The 23339-nt window shown below is 41.1% G+C and overlaps 1 protein-coding gene across 1 annotated transcript in view; it reads right to left on the bottom strand.

The window, feature by feature from the left end:
- The window catches only part of LOC128685266 (uncharacterized), a 245819-nt gene that overhangs the window by 11889 nt on the left and 210591 nt on the right, over positions 1-23339 (bottom strand). Inside the window, exons 21-24 of the mRNA XM_070083031.1 lie at positions 18926-19108; positions 17864-18046; positions 12074-12259; positions 8943-9137 (exon numbers count right to left, since the gene is read on the bottom strand). Coding sequence (XP_069939132.1) covers positions 8943-9137; positions 12074-12259; positions 17864-18046; positions 18926-19108 — 747 coding nt within the window. The remainder of the gene's footprint in view (positions 1-8942; positions 9138-12073; positions 12260-17863; positions 18047-18925; positions 19109-23339) is intronic.

The following is a 23339-nucleotide window of genomic DNA, read 5'->3' as shown; positions in this document are numbered from 1 at the left end:
AAGAATTGAGAGAGTGATGTTTTTCGATTGTCACAGGAATGGCATCTATGGTTGTAAGGAGAGAAAGATCGTGAGTTTGGCTAATATTTTGTACTGTGACGATACATGCATCGCTCTTGACAGCATGAAACGGAATATTATGACCAACATGGCGTAGGAGCGCCTTGCTTATATAATGATCAGAAAGAGATTCTGAAGAAGTTGTTGGTTGTAGAGTGAAAGACTTTGTCCACTGTGTACTATAATGCATAGTATGTAAAGGAAGTGATTGTCGTGAGAGCCACTTGAAATAATGTCATCAGAAGAAGGTCATGGTTGTTTAGATACAGGACTGGAGGTAGTCCATTTTGAGGGGGGCACGTGATCCAAAAACCGTCGCACCATTTGGGGAGAGGCCGGAAGCTTAGTCAAAGACATCCAGAGGTCGGATGTGTCAAAGGAGTCGGGCCGAGCCTCTGTATCTGGAACGTGAAACAAAATGTCACTCGCAGAAGATACAAGAGCTGTAGAAAGGTCCGAAGAATGGTCCAGTAACAAAGTAGGGTCGTCAGAGGGTGCTGCTACAGGAAGGGACCCAGGAGGAGGTGGTTCATGGATCCATGGTTAGGTCACTATTTTCTTTTGTTAAGAAAAATAAAGAAAGGCAAATAAAGGAGGGGGAACGTGGAGGGGCAGCTCCCAGGAAGAAAGGACTGCAAGTCTCCCCTTCCATGCCCAAGAGGAGAGCCTCAGTACAACCAGTAGTGCAAATGCGGCATGGAACCCATGCCATACTTTACCCTTCCAGCTAGTAAACCAAGAATCCGGGATAGCAACATCACATCTACCGAGCAACTTCGGCTACCAAAAGGTAGGGCGGTCGGAAACCCGCCAAAGCATAGCTCCTTCGGCCACCACTTCCTGGAATCTGACAGCAGCCTCCGGAGATACACCCGTCACCTGAAAGACACCCCAAGCCTTGCCCCCGGTAGACCTGAAAGGAATCGGGAACTCTAGATGATCCAGATTTCACGGCAAACTACACTACCACCAAGGACCTCAATGGAAGGAGACAGACCACGGATCCTCTTCTCAGGTCTAGGAACTACAAAGCCTAAGGGAACAACCTCAAAGGCAGAAACAGGAAAGGGAAAGTGGAGGGACAGGGAGAGGAGGAGGAAGGGGAAGAGGGAGGATTGGGGGGTAATTAGGTTAGGCCTGAGGAACAAGATCAAAAGACCTAATTCCTCAGACCAATAGCCTCTTCACCAACCCCTTGAAGAAGGAGGGGTTTCTCAGCTCAGGTAAACTCATCGAAAGTTGAGCCACTAGTAACACCAAGGTAAAGCAAAGTCACACAGCTGTTTGTCTTGTATATTCATGATTTACGGGATCTTTTACGTGCTTACAATTTCCAAAATCCAACCAGGAACCAATAGAAATATGGCATACTTTGCCTACTCAACTCCCAGTAAATTAAGATCATCTGGGGCTCAACATAAAATACCACTGCAAATACAGTTCTTAAGTGCTTAAGTAAAATGAGCCACTCTGATATCTTCACACTACAGGGAGGGATGGGTTAAAAAATATCTAGAGCATAAAACAACAGAAAAGGGGCAGGAGGGTACCTTGTCTCTTTCTGATATTATGCTGATTTAAATGCGATTTGTCTTATGGCTTTTAAAGTGAAACGAATTGGGGATACAACTTTTGCAATATATTTGAAATCTGGTTATGATAACAGCAAACTGCTATTTGGCTTGGACTTCCAGCAAACATGCGTGAGCATGTTAGATAGGAGTGAATAGAGACGAATGGTTTTTAGGACCTGACGAGCTGTTGGAGTGTGAGCAAGGTAATATTTCCTGAAGGGATTCAGGGAAACCAGTAGCAGTTTGGGATATTGGCAGTTTGGACGGACAGCTTAACTGTCGCATATGAGCGCCTCTGCAAAGACTGTGATTATGTATGAGTGATAGTGAGAGTGTTGAATGATGAAAGTTTTTCCTTTCCTTTTGCATTTTTCTTTCTTTTTGGGTTACCCTACCTCGGTGGGAAACGGCCGACGTGTTAATACACACACACACACACACACACAGGAGGAGAGTGGTGGAGCACCTGGAACGGAACAAGAGTATAAACGCCAACCAGCACGGATTTATGGAAGGCAAATCCTGTGTCACAAACCTTCTGGAGTTTTATGATAAAGTAACAGAAGTAAGACACGAGAGAGGGGTGGGTTGATTACATCTTCTTGGACTGCAAGAAGGGATTTGAAACAGTTCCTTGCAAGAGATTAGTGCAGAAGCTAGAGGATCAGGCACGTATAACAGGAAGGGCACTTCAGTGGATCAGAGAATACCTGACAGGGAGACAACAACGAGTCATGGTACGTGATGAGGTATCACAGTGGGCACCTGTGACGAGCGGAGTCCCACAGGGGTCGGTCCTAGGACCAGTGCTATTTTTGGTATATGTGAATGACATGATGGAAGGGATAGACTCAGAAATGTCCCTGTTCGCAGATGATGTGAAGTTAATGAGGAAAATTAAATCAGATGAGGATCAGGCAGGACTTCAAAGAGACCTGGACAGACTGGACAGCAACTGGCTTCTCGAATTTAACCCCGCCAATTGCTAAGTTATGAAGATCGGGGAAGGGCAAAGAAGACCGCAGACGGAGTATAGGCTAGGTGTCCAAAGACTGCAAACCTCGCTCAAGGAGAAAGATCTTAGGGTGAGTATAACACAGAGCACGTCTCCGGAAGCACACATCAACCAGATAACTGCTGCAGCATATGGGCGCCTGGCAAACCTGAGAACAGCGTTCCGGTACCTTAGTAAGGAATCGTTCAAGACACTGTACACCGTGTACGTCAGGCCCATACTGGAGTATGCAGCACCTGTTTGGAACCCACACTTGATCAAGCACGTCAAGAAATTAGAGAAAGTGCAAAGGTTTGCGATAAGGTTAGTTCCAGAGCTAAGGGGAATGTCCTATGAAGAAATGTTGTGGGAAATCGGCCTGATGACACTGGAGGACAGGAGGGTTAGGGGAGGCATGATAACGTTTCCCCTAACAATTAGGTGAGTACACAGGTAAACACACATACTCCCCAACACACATACACACACACACACACACACACACACACACACACACACACACACACACACACACACACACACACATACACATACACACACATTCTCTCTCTCTCTCTCTCTCTCTCTTCCCCCTTTTCCCTTCTCACTCTCCCCATCTCTCATTCTACCCTTCCCTTCTCTCTCTTTCCCCCTCTCTCTCACTCTCTCTCTCACTCTCTCTCTCTCACTCTCTCTCTCCCCCTTTCCTTTCTCACTCTCCCCCTCTCTCTCTTTCTCAAAGAAAAAAAATGGTGGGGACTAGCAGGAATCAGGGATCAGATGAGAATGGTTCTGGTAGGGAGGAGTAGATGGAGGAGCAGTTGAAAAGGATGGAACAAGAGTGGGAGAGAAAATTAGGAGAGCTTTCTGAAAAAATGGAGAAAGAGCTCTCTGTGAAATTGGAAAAGAGGTTGGAGAAGGAGACGAAGAATTGGGAGGCACAAGTCGAAACTGCAGTAGCCAGGATAAGGGTCCTAGAAGTTGAGGTAAACAGGCTGAAGCAAGTTACAGGCACAGTGACCAGAGAAGACAGCATATGAAGCTGAGAGGCCGAACAGGAAGAAAGGAAATATGAATTATGCTAAGGTCATATCAGCCTGCCAAGAAGGGCCAAGGAGTGAAAGGGAAGAGCAGCTGGGTGCAGGTGGAGAGGGTGATAGGTCGAATGCTGAGGCACACCATGCTACCAAGAGCCACTGGAAAAATCAAGGGAGAAAATGACCACATACAGACAGGATCCAGAGTCACATAGGGAGAGGCAATGGGAGGAGGAAAGGGCAAAATCAGTATTTATCCACAGGCTTCAGGAGAGAGAGGAAAGGACACACACTGAAAGACGGCAGGAAGAAAGAAAGGAGATTGAGAAAATCATCACGGAAATAGGTGAAGAAGACATGGACGAGATTGTAAATTTTCAGAGAATAGGGGGGTACTTGAAGGGGAGAAACCGACCAATCAAGCTGATTCTCAGGACAGAAACAGTGCGGAACAGGATCCTCAAAGAGAAATCACAGTTGAAATACTCAGAAGAGTACAAGAGGGTGTTCCTAGACAAAGACAGAACACAAACAGAAAGACAGCAGCTGAAGGAGAGGACAAAAAAGCAAAAGGAGCTAGGAAAGGAGACAAGGATGGAACCAGCAGAGGTCAGTCAGAGCAGAACAGAGCAGCAAGGGCAAGCACACACACAAAACTATCCTCAGACCCCCCCTCCCTATCACACCATCCAAACACACACTACAATCAATACCCACAGCTTCCACCCAACACCCAGCTATAGAATCCCACAGTATGCTACCAGGGGTCTCCCACCCTCACAGGCCCCCCAAACCACAGTGTTGAAAAGGAAACTGAAGGTATGGTACACAAACGCTGATGGAATAACAAATAAGTGGGAGGAGTGGCATGAAAGAGTCAAAGAGACATCACCGGACATCATAGCTCTCACAGAAACCAAGCTTACAGGTATGATAACAGATGCCATCTTTCCAATGGGATACCAGATCCTGAGGAAAGACAGAGGGAACAGGGGGGTGGAGGAGTGGCACTGCTGATCAAAAACCGATGGAATTTTGATGAGCTGGAGAGAGGAGACAGCAGAGAAGAAAGTGATTAAATAGCGGGAACGCTTCACTCTGGAGGTCCCAAGGTGGTAATTGCAGTGATGTATAACCCACCACAGAATAGCAGGAGGCCAAGGCAAGAGTATGACGAGTGCAATAGAACGATGGTTGACACACTGGCTGCAGTGGCCAGAAGAGCTCATGCATGCAGGGCAAAGCTCCTGATCATGGGTGACTTTAACCACAAGGAGAAAGATTGGGAGAACTTGGACGCACATCGGGACCAAGATACATGGAGGGCTAAGATGATGGAGGTGGTATTGGAAAACTTCATGTACCAACATATAAGGGACACTACAAGAGAGAGACAGGAGAGGATGAACCAGCAAGACTGGACTTAGTATTCACCTTGAGTAGTGCAGATATTGAGGACATCACATATGAATGACCCCTTGGGGCCAGCGATCATGTGGTTTTAAGCTTCGAATACACAGTAGAGCTACAAGTGGAGGGGGGAGCATGAAGGCCAGGACGAATGAAGCCAAACTACAAGAAAGGGGACTACACGGGAATGAGGAACTTCCTGAACGGGGTTCAGTGGGACAGAGAATTGGCAGGGAAGCCAGTTAATGAGATGATGGAATACGTAGCAACAATGTGCAAGGCGGCTGAGAAGAAGTTTGCACCCAAGGGTAACAGGAATAATGAAAAAGCCAGGATGAGCCCATGGTTCACCCAAAGGTGCAGGGAGGCAAAAACCAAGTGTACTAGGGAATGGAAGAAATATAGAAGGCAAAGGACCCAGGAGAATAAGGAGAGCAGCCGTAGAGCCAGAAACGAATATGCACAGATAAGAAGGGAGGCCCAACGACAACATGAAAATGACATAGCAGCGAAAGCCAACTCTGACTCGAAACTGTTATACAGCCATATCAGGAGGAAAACAACAATCAAGGACCAGGTAATCAGGCTAAGGAAGGAAGGAGGAGAGACAACAAGAAATGACCGTGAAGTATGGGAGGAACTCAACAAGAGGTTCAAAGAAGTGTTCACAGAGGAGACAGAAGGGGCTCCAGAAAGACGGAGAGGTGGGGCACACCACAAGTGCTGGACACAGTACACACAACCGAGAAAGAAGTGAAGAGGTTTCTGAGTGAGCTAGATACCTCAAAGGCAATGGGGCCAGATAACATCTCCCCATGGGTCCTGAGAGAGGGAGCAGAGGCGCTATGTGTACCCAAAACAACAATATTCAATACATCTATCGAAACAGGGAGATTGCCTGAGGCATGGAAGACAGCAAATGTAGTCCCAATCTTTAAAAAAGGAGACAGACATGAAGCACTAAACTACAGATCAGTGTCACTGACATGTATAGTACGCAAAGTCATGGGAAAGATTATCAGGAGAAGAGTGGTGGAACACCTAGAAAGGAATGATCTCATCAACAGCAGCCAACATGGTTTCAGGGACGGGAAATCCTGTGTCGCAAACCTACTGGAGTTCTATGACATGGTGACAGCAGTAAGACAAGAGAGAGAGGGGTGGGTGGATTGCATTTTCTTGGACTGCAAGAAGGCGTTTGACACAGTACCACACAAGAGATTAGTGCAAAAAGTGGAGGACCAAGCAGGGATAACAGGGAAGGCACTGCAATGGATCAGGGAATACTTGTCAGGAAGACAGCAGCGAGTAATGGTACGTGGCGAGGTGTCAGAGTGGGCACCTGTGACCAGCGGGGTCCCACAGGGGTCAGTCCTAGGACCAGTGCTGTTTCTGGTATTTGTGAACGACATGACGGAAGGAATAAACTCCGAGGTGTCCCTGTTTGCAGATGACGTGAAGTTGATGAGAAGAGTTCATTCGATCGAAGACCAGGCAGAATTACAAAGGGATCTGGACAGGCTGCAGACCTGGTCCAGCAACTGGCTCCTGGAGTTCAATCCCACCAAGTGCAAAGTCATGAAGATTAGGGAAGTGCAAAAAAGACCGCAGACGGAGTACAGTCTAGGGGGTCAGAGACTACAAACCTCACTCAAGGAAAAAGATCTTGGGGTGAGTATAACACCAGGCATATCTCCTGAAGCGCACATCAACCAAATAATTGCTGCAGCATACGGGCGCCTAGCAAACCTCAGAACAGCATTCCGACATCTTAATAAGGAATCGTTCAGGACCCTGTACACCGTGTACGTTAGGCCCATATTGGAGTATGCGGCACCAGTTTGGAACCCACACCTAGCCAAGCACGTAAAGAAACTAGAGAAAATGCAAAGATTTGCAACAAGACTAGTTCCAGAGCTAGGAGGTATGTCTTACGAGGAGAGGTTAAGGGAAATCAACCTGACGACACTGGAGGACAGGAGAGATAGGGGGGACATGATAACGACATACAAAATACTGAGAGGAATTGACAAGGTGGACAAAGACAGGATGTTCCAGAGACTGGATACAGTAACAAGGGGACACACTTGGAAGTTGAAGACACAGATGAATCACAGGATGTTAGGAAGTATTTCTTTAGCTACAGAGTAGTCAGGAAGTGGAATAGTTTAGGAAGCGATGTAGTGGAGGCAGGATCCATACATAGCTTTAAGCAGAGGAACGATAAAGCTCATGGTTCTGGGAGAGTGACCTAGTAGCGACCAGTGAAGAGGCGGGGCCAGGATCTTGGACTCGACCCCTGCAACCTCAACTAGGTGAGTACAACTAGGTGAGTACACACACACACACACACACACACACACACACACACACACACACACACACACACACACACACACACACACACACACACACACACATTTTGCCTATTCGTGCCGAATAGGCAGAACTTGCGATCTTGGCTTAAATAGCAATGTTCATCTTGCCATATAGGACAAGCGAAAATTTTTGTGTGCAATAATTTCGCCAAAATCATTCTGAACCTAACGAAAAAAAATATATTTCATTGTGTTTGTTTAGTATTAAATTACTGTAAACAAATCTAAAATATATTTAGTTGGGTTAGGCTAAAATAAATTGTTCTTGTTATAGAAAGGTTAGGTAAGTTTTCTAAGATTCTTTTGGTGCAAAATCATAAATTTTTACATCAACATTAATGAAAAAAATATATCTGTAAATGTATAAGAGAAAATTTTAGAAAGGACTTAATTTTAAATGAGTTCTTGCTAATTGACCAGTTTTACATATCGGCACGACATATATATATATATATATATATATATATATATATATATATATATATATATATATATATATATATATATAGTGCCGAATAGGCAGAACTTGTGATCTTGGCTTAAATAGCAACGCTCATCTTGCCATATAGGACAAGTGAATATTTGTGTATGCAATAATTTCACCAAAATCATTCTGAACCTAACGAAAAAAATATATTTGATTGTGTTTGTTTAGTACTAAATTACTGTAAACGTATTTAAAATATATTTAGTTGGGTTAGGCTAAAATAAATTGCGCTTGTTATAAGGTTAGGTAAGTTTTCTAAGTTCCTTTTGGTGCAAAATTATAAATTTTTACATCAACATTAATGAAAAAAATATATCTTTAAACGTATAAGAGAAAATTTTAGAATGGAATTAATTTTAAATGAGTTCTTGCTAATTGACCAGTTTTACATATTCGGCACGGCATATATGTATATATATATATATATATATATATATATATATATATATATATATATATATATATATATATATATATATATATATATATATATATATATATATATATCTGTGTGTGTGTGCTGATTACAGTTCATCTATAATTAAACTGGTGGACAGATTTTGATAATTTACATTTTGTTTTTATTAAATATTTTTAATAAATCTTCTAACACTTATTTGCATTTCTCTTACCAATAGTTTACGCTGTTAAAATCAGTATTTAACGGTTTTCACTGTGAATTTTTCCACTTACAAATATGAAAGTTTTTATCCTACAACACCAACTTGATAACAACGGAGAGGTTCCAGTAACCCGACCTCACCAGTATCTTATTATTATTTCAAAGGAAGAAAACAGCAGGTAAAATATTAATCCCGCTTAGACTTCAACCCTAAGACTCTGAATATCTTGATACTAGTGAAGAGCTTTTGATTCAAGAAGTTAGCCCTTCCCTTCCCTTCCCTTGTATTAAAACCAAATTGCCTCCGTTTTCCCAACACTGTATGATCTTTACGGGTTTAATACTTTCCAGTGAATATTAATACATTCGTTGGGTCTTACGTTTCTGGCAGCCAGTAATGTTCTCCCAGCCTCCCTCAAGACACTGCAGCTGCTGCTGCTGAGTGAAGTCGCTGAAGTAGTATAAGTTGAGGCAGGTGACGTTGACTTTCTCCCCCGTCGTCCATGTTTTGTTTATCCAGCTGGTGTTGGCGTTGGTCACCTCGGGCGGCACATTACACGGGTATGTCGGCACAACTGCAAACAATGGATAATCTTTTATATCTGAGAAAATGATTTCATTTGATTTTTAACCCAAGAGGGTTACTAGCCCAGAATAACCGAAGAAAGTCAATCAACGAGGCAAATTTCTATTGGTAGGGACACTTTCGTCCTGTTCGTATGGGCCAGTAGGCCTTCTGCAGTGTTCCTCCATTCTTATGTTCTTATGTTCTTATGTGATCCACAATATTCAAGTAGCACCTAAGTGTTATTTACTGCTAGATGTAAGGAAACGTTCACCATCTATACTCGGATCTATTAGTTGAGTCAAAAGTGTTACCACTACCTACGGGCACTTTCTAAAATCTCTTCCTTCACATCATTTAACACTTGATACTCTTCAAGCTTAGCACAAGTACAAACCTTCATGAATATCTCAACTCTTGATTGTCAATGTCACTATTAGTATACATCATTATTTTATGTTTATTCCTGATTCAATCACTAGCTTCATAGGGGCTTCTGCCTGTTTATTCACTCTACCGTGATAAACACACACACACACACACTGGTGAGACACTATCATACGCACACACACACACACTTCGTTAAACCCGATCGTCACAATTCTCACTCACGAAAGAGTTCAGAAGGTATATCAACGCAATATGCAAATAACCTTGTAAAGATGAACCTGCATGATTGCGATGAATTACACTTCATGAACATAACAATGTAAACAGACTGCCCTGAATCCTCTCTGAGCTTCATAACTCTTTTAAAAACATCATAGATGACTTTTTTCAATAAAATGCCACTACTATGAGCAAGGTTGACCATCCAGTTACAGATCAGTTTATTTCAAATTTGTTTAAGGTTATATTAATCCACAAGATATTAATAAAACTGCCAAAAAATTATAATATGGGCTCAGATGCCAAAACTTTGGAAAGTCCCATTAATTGTCTCTAAAAATATTAAATAAATATAATAATGTCCAAAAGTAAACAGTTTGTGTCTAGTGTATGATGAGCTCCAGTCATATATTTCATACTGTATTTAATATTTGTATTTACATTGCTGTGAATAAGGCTGAGCTACAATTAATTCTGTAGCAATTTTTTTTCAGCTGATAATCATGTTTATTATTGGTTCTCAATTTGTATCCCTTTTATTTATTCTTATACACCTGAATACTTCAGTCACATTTCCCCTCATTCTGCAGCTGTTAAGAGAGTGTAGGTTCAGGGTTATCACTCTGAATTTAAATTTAAGTCACATCTATATTCGAATGAAGAAACTCTTCGACAGTAAAGACACTCATCTACTTGTCGGTAGTGTATACTATTAATATAATGATATTTGCTTGAATAAACTCCTTACACATTGAATTAACTCCGTCATTTTTTTCTGCATGTTCTCAAATGTATTTATATTCATTGAGACCTGAACTGTGCCGCATAACCTAAATAAGGCATCACTGATAACACTGGTCAACAACCACAATGTTTCCAAGACCAGAGTAACAATTTCCAACAAATTTTAGGTCACTGATAATGAATATCATGGTTAAAATTGTTTGTTAGCAATGCTTTTCAATATTCACCTACGTGTCACAACAGGTTCCAACAGGCTTGTGGCAGTGTGTTTCTTACCGCACTCACAGTCTCACTGACCTTCATTATTGTTCCAGCAGTCATAGAGGTGGTTGTGATGTGCAAGTTTATATTTTGAAGTGAAAGGTAGGTAGGTGATTTTCATAGCCAAACACTTTTTAAACTTATAATAAATATGTGAATGGGACAGCCGTGCAAGAGGTTCCCACTACATCAACAGAGACTGGCCACCTCGTTAATTATTGGAGCCTGGGATAAAAAATATTCAACATCCACCTCTCATTGAACCATACAAAATTTTTCTATCACCATTACACATAAAACTGGGGCTCATGAAAAACTTTGTAAAAGCTATGGACAAATCCGGTTGGGGATTCAAGTATTTAACATCAAAATTCCCCTCACTGAGCGATGCTAAGATAAGAGAGGGAGTCTTCAATTATCCTCAGATTCGAGAGCTTCTTAAAGATGGTGACTTTGAATCAGACCTTCATGGAGAGGAGAAAGTTGCTTGGGAAGTATTCAAGTTAGTGGCGAAGGGATTTCTCGGAAACAGAAGGGAAGGCAATTATGAAGAATTGGCTTACAAGAACATGGCATGTAACATATAACTTAAAATTCACCTTTCGGACTTACATTTAGGCTTTTCTCCAGCGAACTGTGGGGCAGTTAGTGACGAACATGGTGAAAGGTTTCACCAAGATATTTCAACTATGGAAAAATGGTACCAGAGCAAATGGGGCACAAGAATACTTGCAGGCTATTACTGGACATTGGCAAGAGATGATTCTTCAGCCCACTATAAGCATAATGCCAAAAGGCGGTACGGATTAGAGTTTAAAACATACTGACACATACTGTACGTTATCATAAAATAATAAAATATTACATGATTCGTATCTTTAAACTTATAGCTAATAGGCATTTTTCAAGGTGATATTTGGATTCAGAACATGAAAATACATAAGAACTGACTAATTTCAGTTAAGAAGCATACAACTTTTCAAAAACTGTTGACCTGTGTAATGAATGGCAGCTTCGTGCTCATGTAGGTTTGCCAGGACGGGTCGCGGCCTGGGTCATCTCCGCTTACAGCGGGCTTACATAGGGCTTACAGCCCTATGGCAAGGGATCGGTTAGTCTTCTTCAGTGGTGTAGCATTTAGCTACAATCGTCTTCGACACTCTGGTGTCAGGGCCGGTGTTCTTGTTGGTAAAAAGCTCTGCTCCATTTGAATCACTGCTGTCACCCGGGTCGCAGCCCGAGTGCTAGAGCAACTTGATGGAATTGCAGCAGGAATTTTTATTTTAACAAATGAGTTCCAATGACTTTGTAAAGTGATGTGTTGAGCCTTACTTTCTTGGCAGGGCGGAGTGTTGTCCCAGCCAGTGAGGGTGCAGTTGACGCGGCGGCTGGAAGAACTGTACTTGGTAAAGGTGAAGTTTTCTTGGCAGACAGCGTAGACGAACGACCCCACCAGCCACGCACCTGACGACGTATAGTTCGTGGTGGCGTTGACGACCTGTGGCTCGTCAGTACACGCTGCAGAGAGAGAGAGAAATAGAAAGTGAGGAAAGTGGGAATAGGAAGAAATAGAATAAATTACTGGTTTAGAACAACAAACTTTTCAAGAGAATAGCAAATGATACACAGCAAGCATATTTATATTAGCATGAGGTCATGTGTGAGTAGTCTAACAGAGAGGAGCGATATGAGATCAAGGCGTCGGTGACGAGCAGTGGAGCACTGCAGGTGTGCTTCAGTTAGGCTAGGAAGCACTGCAGAAGGCCTACTGCATACTTCTTCTCGTGAACATGTGGGACCATTGGTAGACTATTTTTGTAGTAGAAGAAGAGTGAAGGATTTACCTAAACTGAAAGCTCCCTTATCTCTTTTACCACAAAAAAAAAAACAAGAATACTCAACATACAAGATGTGCAGATATAATAATCAGTAAACCTCCTGCAGTACTCCAGAGCCAGCTGGCTACGCTGTGATGTCATACCTCACTTCTCTGACTACTTCCTGCTCACACCTGACCTCATACTAGTATAAATATGATTATTATAATTTTCTGTTGACTTCAGAAATACTGTTGTACAGGCGAAATATTGTCTCAGAGAATTACTTTGCATTTAACCACTCTACTGGGTGTACATGGTATTACTCCGACATCGGTAACAATGGTTTTCACTGCAGTGGAATATAGAAAATTGATTCCTATATTTAACTGTCGTCATAGAATGTATTGTTTTCCTAACCAGTGAAAAATGGTATAAATGAGAATGGAAATCAGTAACAAATGGTGTTGTGCAGAGTTAAATTTTCGGTTTGTATTTTAACTTAACTACGTGGATAATGATGCCAACACATACCAGACAATGATGCCGACACATACCAGACAATGATGCCGACACATACCAGACAATGATGCCGACACATACCAGACAATGATGCCGACACATACCAGACAATGATGCCAACACATACCAGAAAATGATGCCGACACATACCAGACAATGATGCCGACACATACCAGACAATGATGCCGACACATACCAGACAATGATGCCGACACATACCAGACAATGATGCCAACACATACCAGACAATGATGCCGACACATACCAGACAATGATGCCGACACATACCAGACAATGATGCCGACACATACCAGACAATGATGCCGACACATACCAGACAATGATGCCGACACATACCAGACAATGATGCCGACACATACCAGACAATGATGCCGACACATACCAGACAATGATGCCAACACATACCAGACAATGATGCCGACACATACCAGACAATGATGCCGACACATACCAGACAATGATGCCGACACATACCAGACAATGATGCCGACACATACCAGACAATGATGCCGACACATACCAGACAATGATGCCAACACATACCAGCCTGTATCAGAATGAGTGCTACTTCAAAGTACCCAGACTTTTCTTCAAAAGGCTCGTAGCATCTTACGAAAATCAGAACAAGGCAAAAAACTATTTAAACTTTTACCAGGCCAACCGAAACCAGCACGTCTGTATGGCCTTCCGAAGACACACAAGCCTGGCATCCCACTACGGCCTATCACTTCGGGCCTAGGGAGTATACCACACAGACTAGCTGGCCACCTTGCCAAATACCTTCCAGCGCTTCTGGGCACCATCAGTCAAGCCCACCTCAAACACTCAGGTGACCTTCTCTCTCGAATTTCCAACCTGAATGTTAAAAACAAAAGCATGGCTTCCTTCGATGTCACAGCCCTCTTTACCAACGTTCCTACTGACGCTGCAATCAACATTCTGAGACAGAGGCTCACTGAAAACCACGACCTCCCTTTACCTCTTCTAGATTTCATCAGTCCAGTGGATCTTTGTGTTAATTTCATTTTCTTCAAGTATCAGGACAACTGTTACAAACAGTACTTTGGGATGGCAATGGGCAGCCCGCTCAGTGCTGTGCTTGCCAATCTCTTCATGGAAAACCTAGAAACAGAGAAATTCAGCACCCTCATTCCCAACACCGTTACCTGGCTAAGACACGTTGATGATATATTGGTTTTCTATCCGAGACGTCTCAATATCCTGGCCCTTCTCAACAAGATCAATGCAGTCGAACCATCAATAAAGTTTACACTTGAACTCGAAAACAATGGCAAACTTCCTTTCCTCGACGTTCTCCTGTGCAGATCTCCCGACAATGACAAACTTCTCTTCAAAGTGTATAGAAAACCTACCAACAAGGACGATCTTATACACTTTTATTCACACCAAGACTCTTCGCATCTCCAGCCCTTGTTTTCTTGAAGAAGAATGTACTTACATAACACAAGCCATTACACGTCTTCAGTTCCCATCTTTCTTCATCCGAGATTGCAGACTCAAGGCACAAGCTATCCTCAACAAACCGCCCATGGAACAACCCCCTTAAGCAGTTCATAGTGCTCCCATGTGGTGATGTTGCCACGAATACTCGCCGGGCACTTGCTATGAGCAACATCAACGTTTCCACCATAAACACATCATCTATCAAAGACCTCACTACGAAACGCAGCCCCACGCCTCTAACTTCTACAGCAGGAGTCTACACTATCCCCTGTGGATTCTGTCCCAAGAAATATGTAGGCGGGACAGGCAGAGATCTTGCAGTCCGCCTGAATGAGCATCGAAATGCCTCTAACAGAGACGATGTAAGGTACGCCTGTGTTCTCCACAGAGACTCCACGGGGCATTTGATGAACTGGAATGAGGCACAACTCGTTCTCACCGAACCAGACCTCAGACGCCGACGGTGCTTAGAAGCCTCACTAATGGCCGTCACCGACATTATAGAACGTAACACTGGAAACTACAAAATTTCAAAAACATTGGCATACATGATACTTAAGCACCACCAACCCAACAACACAGGAGTCACATGATTTCATCGTCCACCCGTCCTCATCCCAACATGATATTCTTCAGGTCACCGTGCGTCACTCACACCTCACTCTCCGCCTATATATATAATGTCTTTCTACCTCTGTATGTTAGAAGTGATGAAGGTCCCAGGACCGAAACGTTTTCTAATAAATATGTCATAGTGTTTGCTTACGTGTCTTTCTAAACCAACTTGTCGGTATTTATTACCAAGGTTTATACCAGATAAAAGAATAAATAATATCGGACACCAAGGAGAATTAGGACGAAGTAGCATTTTATGTTGTAGCAGAAAACGTGACAGATGAAATTCAGTGTAAACAGGCATAAGGTCGTAATGCAGTTCTCGGACCCAGGTTTTAATTATAATTTGTTGCTATCTGTACACTTGGCTACCTGAAATTCTCAGGTCAAGTCGGGCGTGTAGCTGCTAGGTAAGAGTTCTCTCGCCTTCACCTCGCCAGGTTTGTGGGATATTTTCTCTATATGAGCTTCATCCTTATTACTTATCCACGATGCATGTTTAGACAATTTCTTATTTCTTGTAAACTAATTAAAAGAGTATAGTCAGAGTGAGAGCGAGAGGAACACAAGAACATTAAGGATATGCTGACCAGTGGATTAGAATTTGAATTTGAATTATATTATTTAAGGTCCATAATCTTGCACATTTCAGATAAGATAAAAACTTTCGTAAGTTTCATATAGACCAGCTAACTGTATTCCATGATTACCAGTGAGATTAACTTTCCCCTAAACCGTAAGTATCTCTCTCGCACTATGGGAGACTGCAGATCTGATTTTGTATTTTATCAATGTTTTATTTGGTCGACCTCTACCTCCTGAGCCTTTTGAGAGTATTGATGTATATCTCTTGTGCCTCTTAAGGATAATGATTTACAGACTATTTTTAAGGGTGTTACCCTACAGGCGCTTGGTTTCATGAGGATGTTGAAATAATACTCTTGTGGTTCTCCAAAGTCTCCAACAACTATATTCCTTTTTTTTTTTTTTGAAAAGTTGCTTTAGCTCATGGTAGATCTACTGAGAGAGTTGAACTTCTACTATTTTGCCATTTGAGAGTTATTAGATAGAGTTACAATATCTCTTACATACTGTGATGTAAAGTGATATAAGTACTAGGTATATTAAAACCTAAAGACTGAGGTGAAAGCATGTGCAACATTTAAATCATTTTATTAAGGAAATATTTTTCTCTCTAGGTGCTTAGGATGGACAAAGACTCCATTGGGCGGAACATTTCCTCAATAGATTGTCCCAATAAAGTACAGGGGGTTAGGGTTATGCGATTAAGTCCTCCCTACAATTTCGCGTGCTTCTGTGTTCCTGGATTTTGATTATCTAAAACCTTGAGTGGAAAAGCCACCGAGCCAATTGCTCAATAGCTTTCTCACGTCCAATCTTTTTTTCTTATTCTAGTCAAGATTTCTTATGACTGAAAACATTATCCGGATTAAATATTACCTCGATATATTGCATATACTGAAATGTGAAACATAATTTGTGTTAACTTGAGTTTGTATTAGACATGATTTCTATTTTGGAGGACGTGAATGTATTAAGACATTTGGGAATGGATTCATCAGCAGATGGGTCATTGAAAGACGAGAACTAATGAGGGTAAAAGGTGAGTGGTGCACTGAGGATTCTGTGGAGACAAAGAACGTTATCCATGGAAGCAAAGAGGGGAAATAAATGGGAATATAGTTATACCAACACACTTGTATAGGTATGAAGCATGGGTGGTGAATGTTGAAACAAGAAGGCTGGAGGCAGTGAAGGTGTCGTGTCTAATGGCAATATGTGATGTGAACATAATGCAGAGAATTCATACTTTAGAAAGTAGGAGGAAGTGCAGGGTAAATATAGGTATAATCCAGAGGGCTGAGGAGGGATTGATGAGGTGGTTCGGACATTTACAGAGGATGGAATGAAACAGAATGACTTGGAGAGCATATAAATCTGTAGTGGAAGGAAGGCGGGGTAGGGGTCGGCCTAGGAAAGGTTGAAGGAGGGGGGTAAAGGTGGTTTTGCATGCTATGGTCTAGGACTTCCAGCAAGTGTGCATGTAAGATAGGAGCGAGTGGAGACAAATGGTTTTGAAGCCTTGACGTGATATAGAAGTGTGAGCAAGGTAACACTTATGAAGGATTTCTGGGAAACAAGCAGGTTGGACTTGAGTCCTGAAAGTAGGAAGTATAGTGCCTGCGCTCTGAACGTGGGGTGTTGAAGCAGTTTTTTAACTGTAGTGTAGGCACGCCTCTGGGAAGAGAGCGATGGAATGAATGACGATGAAATTTTTTTCTTCTTTTTCTGGTCACTCTGCCTTAATGAGAAACAGCCTATGAGCTAATATTTTTTTTTTAACTTTATTGGACTTATAGCAACGTATTAAAGGATACTTTACTCTAACAGCACAATGATCAAAATGAATCTTTTTTCAGTCTGTTAAGTGAATAAACAGCAACAGGATATAACCTACACATTTATCACGTTTTGAATTATCGAGATATGAAGTGGGTCCACAAACTATATCACATTAACAATCTTACAGTTGAAATTTGTTCTGTTAATGAGAGGCTTGGAAACATTTTTATTCATTGGGTGAGATTATTATATAAGCTCGTTGAGAAGAAGTTGCTATAAGCAAATAACAAAGACAGAATGGATAGAGTATATAACTCACCTTTCTTGCACATCACCGTTACATTCCAGCCAGAGTCGGTACACTCAACCTGGTATTCCTGGCCGCCTCCAGGTAGGAGGTAGCCAGAGAGGCAGGTGGCAGTTACTGTAGATCCCACGGGATATATGCCGGTGCTATTCCAGTCGGTGTTGGCTTGCTGAAGGTTCGGTTTCCCATCACACACTGTGCCACAGTAATATTACTTAGTGGTAATTCATAATGGTAGAGAAGAGAGGATATGAATCGTATTACTTTAGCACGTTGATAAATAAGAGAAATTTTAAAGAGAATTTATAAAAGAAGGCAAAGACGTTGTCGCGTCAATGAAAAAAATTCTTTCATTTTATTTAGAGCAGTATTAGAAAATCAAATAATTAGCATTTTAATAAGAGTTGTGCATCTAGCGTAATCTGAAGAAGAGTTGAGGCCAACTAACATTTCCATAACGAGAGGTTGTTGAAACTGTATATATTTAGTGGTGAAGTGCGAACTAGCAAACCTCTAATGAATGTTAAGAATGTCATAGGGTATTATAAAATAGGTAAAGCTGCACAGTTACAAATATATCATTGTCATAGCTCTGAAGTCCTTCATTCTAGGATAATTGCAAAGAGTGAATCGTTGCTCCTTTTCCAGGATTTTACATTTTGTATTATGAGAATATTCTTCGTCTGCCTTTCCATGCCAAACGTATATGTTCCCAGTTTTTGATGAAAGACAAAGAGAAAATCTTTGCGTTTCTAATTTTTTATCTTATATCCTTTTTCAAATATTATCAACATGAATAAAATGGTTTCAACATTCAAAACATAGATACCTTAAAATAGCGTTCCTCTTTCACAGTGGTAAATAAGAGAGTAAACTACAAAAATCAGTTCCTCGAAATTTAAGGTTATATTTATTGGTTAATAGTTTAGGATCTCGAGGACCAACTAATTGTACAAGCAAGAAAATGTTAGTACTTCAAGAGTAAGATTTGGTGTTACAGTCGCCTTAATCATCCTCAATAATGTTCCAAGGTTATGACAGTAATTAAGCAAAACCACAGGTATTAAGTCTTACCTAGGGCGCATCCTGTTCTGTTCTCCCAGCCCAGGCTGGTACACTTAATGGATACTGTGTTATTTTCCTCCTGCAGGAACATGTGATTGGCGTTGCAGACAGCTGGAACAGTTGACCCCACAAGCCAGTACTTTCCCTGCAGGTCCACAGTAGCGTTGACCACCACCGCGTTATCTAGGCACACTGATGAAGAATATGCAGGACCAATACTTAGATAACAGTACATAGGCATCCACCCACTCACACTCCCACCACACTCCACACTCTTCAAGTCTAATTCACGAGTTCCACTGTAAATACGAAACCCTCCACATTATTGAGACCTAATAATACACATACTTAAGACTCAAAACGGTCTAAAAATCGAACTCACATTAAAGCCTCAACACACCTTTCCCGTCACACCTTCCAAATTCCCAAGACCTTCTATGTTCTAAAGACCCTCCACGCTCTCAAATCCCTCCACACTCTGAATACCGAACACGCTCTTAAAGTCTCCACACTCCCAAGATCCTACAAACTCTCAATACCAAATGCACTCTGAAGGCCAACTCGCTCTCGACGCAACACACTCTCGACCCAACACATTCTTCTGACTTTTCCCATTCCCAAGATCCTCCACACCTTTAAGACCTTCCATACTCAAAAGACCTTCCACATCTCAAAGACTCTCAAGTCTCTCCATTCTTTCATTTTATTTAGAGCAGTATTAGAAAATCAAATAATTAGCATTTTAATAAGAGTTGTGCATCTAGCGTAATTTGAAGAAGAGTTGAGGCCAACTAACATTTCCATAACGAGAGGAATCAGAAGCCCATAACATGTTCCCGAGCACCACAATAAATATTGCAGCAGCAATAAAGCCAGACAGGTGCTGGTCAGGCAGAAACAATTATTGTTCATAGGGTAAGAAGAGTTAATCATCAAAATACAAACCATATATGAAAGTGTGAAAGAAGGAATCACAATTCTCACTACAGTTACAGATATTAAGTTTACTGTTATGAATATGAGTTATTTTTTCCAGGTGCTAGAGTGCAGGGAGGAAGCAGAGAGGACGATGGTGAGTCGTTGCGCTACTTATATAAAAAAGACAGATTGAAATACAACTTTCAGACTGTGCTTTTGGCATGTGTGGCTCCCGCATAGAGAAGGAGACAATAAGATATGATTCAAATATAAGTATGAGAGAAATAATCCAGCAACGGTTGATATCAGTGAATAAATATCGCAGTGGAAGTTAAACCTAACAGTCAAAGAAGTGTGACTCACACAGAGAAACAAACTTTGAGGAGCTAGTTGCTTAATAAATTCCACAATGAAGAGCTGTCTAAGGCAACATGTTAAATAAATGATGACAGCAAAATGAAATGATGAATTGGTAAGATTGTAGGAAAAAATGCATGCTCTTTAGAGCTACATAACGGAAGAGAAAGTAAAGAAAAACGGAGGTGAAGTTTGAGAGCTGAAAGGCTGATGTACAAGATAAGAAACTATGAAGGAATGAGATATTTGCTGGCAGACATTAATGGAGTACAGTCTATTGTGAACGTTTCTGTGGCTGCAGGAATGTTGGATCAATGGTCAGTGAAACAGACATGACAGAGCAATGCAATTTGTGGAGTTGCAAATGCTTCTCCAGGAGCAATGCAATGAAAGGAATAGAATGTGCAATTCAGGGGAGAACGAGATGTCTCCTATGACAGAGTCTAGCCGGGAAAAAAAAACAGTTCGAGTGAGGTAGGACTTAAGTGCCAGATGTCAAGGAAATTATTTGGAGTAAAAATGAAAATGATAGAGATACCCATAAACCTTTACAAAAGTAGTAATTAATGGTAATATGACACATTCAACAAGCCATTAATCATCAAAGAGCAGCTATAAGTGCTTTCATTGTTTAGTTATAAGCACAATAGATAATCTCATCCTCCCTCAGACAACTTCTTGTGATTCTCATTGTGTTCACAATAATTATCCATGTGCTAGTAGCCACAAAATTTGGTTTGAGTTTGAAGCAAATTCCTGTTTAATCGGTCCCCGGTCTCAAGAAGTGAATGTTCAGTTCTATCTAAATTATTATTATGGTTTTTAGGATTATGGCAATAAAGAGAAAATAGAAGATATACATTTTATAGAGCAAATGAGACATGTTAGCTACAAATCAGAGAATGAAATTATAGCCTATGCATCAACATCTGAGAAAATGAGTCCTGTCTTCAACTAGAGTGGTAAAATGAGGGTTGACTAAAATAAATATGGAATATCTGTACGATTTAAGTAATATCGAACTTACCGAATAGGTTGAACTCCTTTAAAAATTAAACTTAAACTAAGATTAATTTATCATTAGCAAAATTTGAGAAGAATTTAAGCTATTAGAAACAGGTCCTTGACCTGACTAGGTGGTCACTGTTCCAGGCCGGGCGGTGACATGGACCTGCTTCGCATGGGTATATGCCGTATATGAGGTGATATTTCATCCTTATAAGACTTCTTCTGTTCTATTATTTTTTCAGATCTTTGATACTGTAAGAAATCACTAGAGCGCTTAGAAGCTCACACTTTTTTATAGTGGTTGTTTTGCATATTGTGATATCACCTGTTTACTGTGATCTTAATGCCTGTGTAGGGATTAAATTACCTGCATGAACCTCATTATATTCGTACCAGTAATTTATTGAAGACAACAAAGATAACTATTTCTTACCAATTGCTACAACTCTGAGGCATGTAGGAATATATTGAGACATCCTAGGTCACAAGGAGAATGTTTCCTTTCGACACCTACTACCCTTAAACATTCCCATGAGCTACTCTGGACCTATAAATATTAACTTCAAATTTAATAAACACAATCAGTGATTCTGGTAATAACATTTACATTGAAATTATGTGGACTGTATAATGTTAGATTGACAGAAAGGGGGTATACTGACAGAAGGAAGGGGGATGGGGTGGATCCATGTATTAATACATCATATATATTAATGCATATGTATTAATCATATGTTGAACTGGCCAGAAGTTCAACATATAAAGTGCAGTATACTTAGCTGTGAGTGTTGATGGCTCCCTATAATCCCCTTTTAACATCTAATTTCTAAGTCCTGCCAAGTCGTTGGTTTCGCACATTCTGCAGGACTGTAACTCTGATTCTTCTTACCCCTATTAGGGAGGCTTAAACCCCATTTAGCCTCCAGAACCTCTGAAGAATTCCTTCAAATTTCAGTGTAATCTTGTTTCTCCAATTCTAATATGGCATCCCTTCTCCAGCAGATGCTACTTGTTTGCTGGTTCCCTTTTTTATTCCTAAATTAATTTTAACCAACAACAATGTATTTCATTGAATTACATGCTAAATGCATTACAATTTCGGAAAATGCACATTATTTTCCACACTGTGGCCGGGCAGAGTTCATTGCCAGATGACTTAAATTGCTTGTTTCTCAGGAGATGATTCCAGCCAGCTCTAGACTGAGCAGCGGTTCTCCTAGTAGGCCTTATTACAATTTCATCTTCTTGCTTCACTTGGTCAGAGCTATCTTCAATATCACTCGTGTCACTTTCCCTTAGATTTACATTTACATTTGATTGAAACCATTTAATTAAAAAAGAATTAATTTTTTAATCATACGCAAACTTTCCTGGCCACGACACAACACTTTGACATTCCTGACAATACGTTGTGCATCTGGGTATAATGTTAATACCTTGCCCAGAGGCCACAATGTTCGGTGTTGCTCAGTATCAATTAACACAATGTCACCTGGTTGAATTTTCTGTCGATTTACTGCCTCTAATGCACCATAAAAGTGTTCACGTAGTGTTAGAAGATATTTTTTATGCCACACAGTAGACAAATGATTAATTTATTTAACATCTTGAATTTATCACCCAACACCACCGCATCATTGTAATCTTCATCATTTTCTTCAGGATTATCTCTATAGACAAGGGCAGCTTCCAATTTCCATCCACATATTAGGTGAAAAGTTAATACATCTGCATCAGGTGTATCACTCATGTACGAGAGAGGTCGATTATTTATCCGGATCTCCGCCTCCACCAACACTGCATGGAATTCCTCCAAATTAATGCTCTTCCTGTGTAGCACTTTACGGAGACACCTCTTCACTGTGCCTATCAGTCTTTCGTACAGCCTCTTTCTCCCTGCCAAGGGGCTCTGGGAGTAATAAACTTCCAGGCAAACCCTCGCTGGGTTAACAGAGATTGTACATCATTATTCTTATTTAATTCCATCAAGTGTTAGCACCCTCTCCAAATTTGCAGCATTATCTGAAATCATCAATTTCGGACAGGATCTCCTAGCTGGAAATTTTTGAAACAGCTGTATGAACTGTTCTGCAGACAAGTCCTGAGCCACTTATAAGAGAACTGCCCTAGTAACGGTACA

The sequence above is a fragment of the Cherax quadricarinatus genome, chromosome 8 (genome assembly GCF_038502225.1).
Source record: "Cherax quadricarinatus isolate ZL_2023a chromosome 8, ASM3850222v1, whole genome shotgun sequence".
NCBI lineage: Eukaryota > Metazoa > Arthropoda > Malacostraca > Decapoda > Parastacidae > Cherax > Cherax quadricarinatus.
The sequence above is the reverse complement of the archived record's forward strand: the minus strand, read 5'-3'. Positions and strand labels throughout refer to the sequence as shown.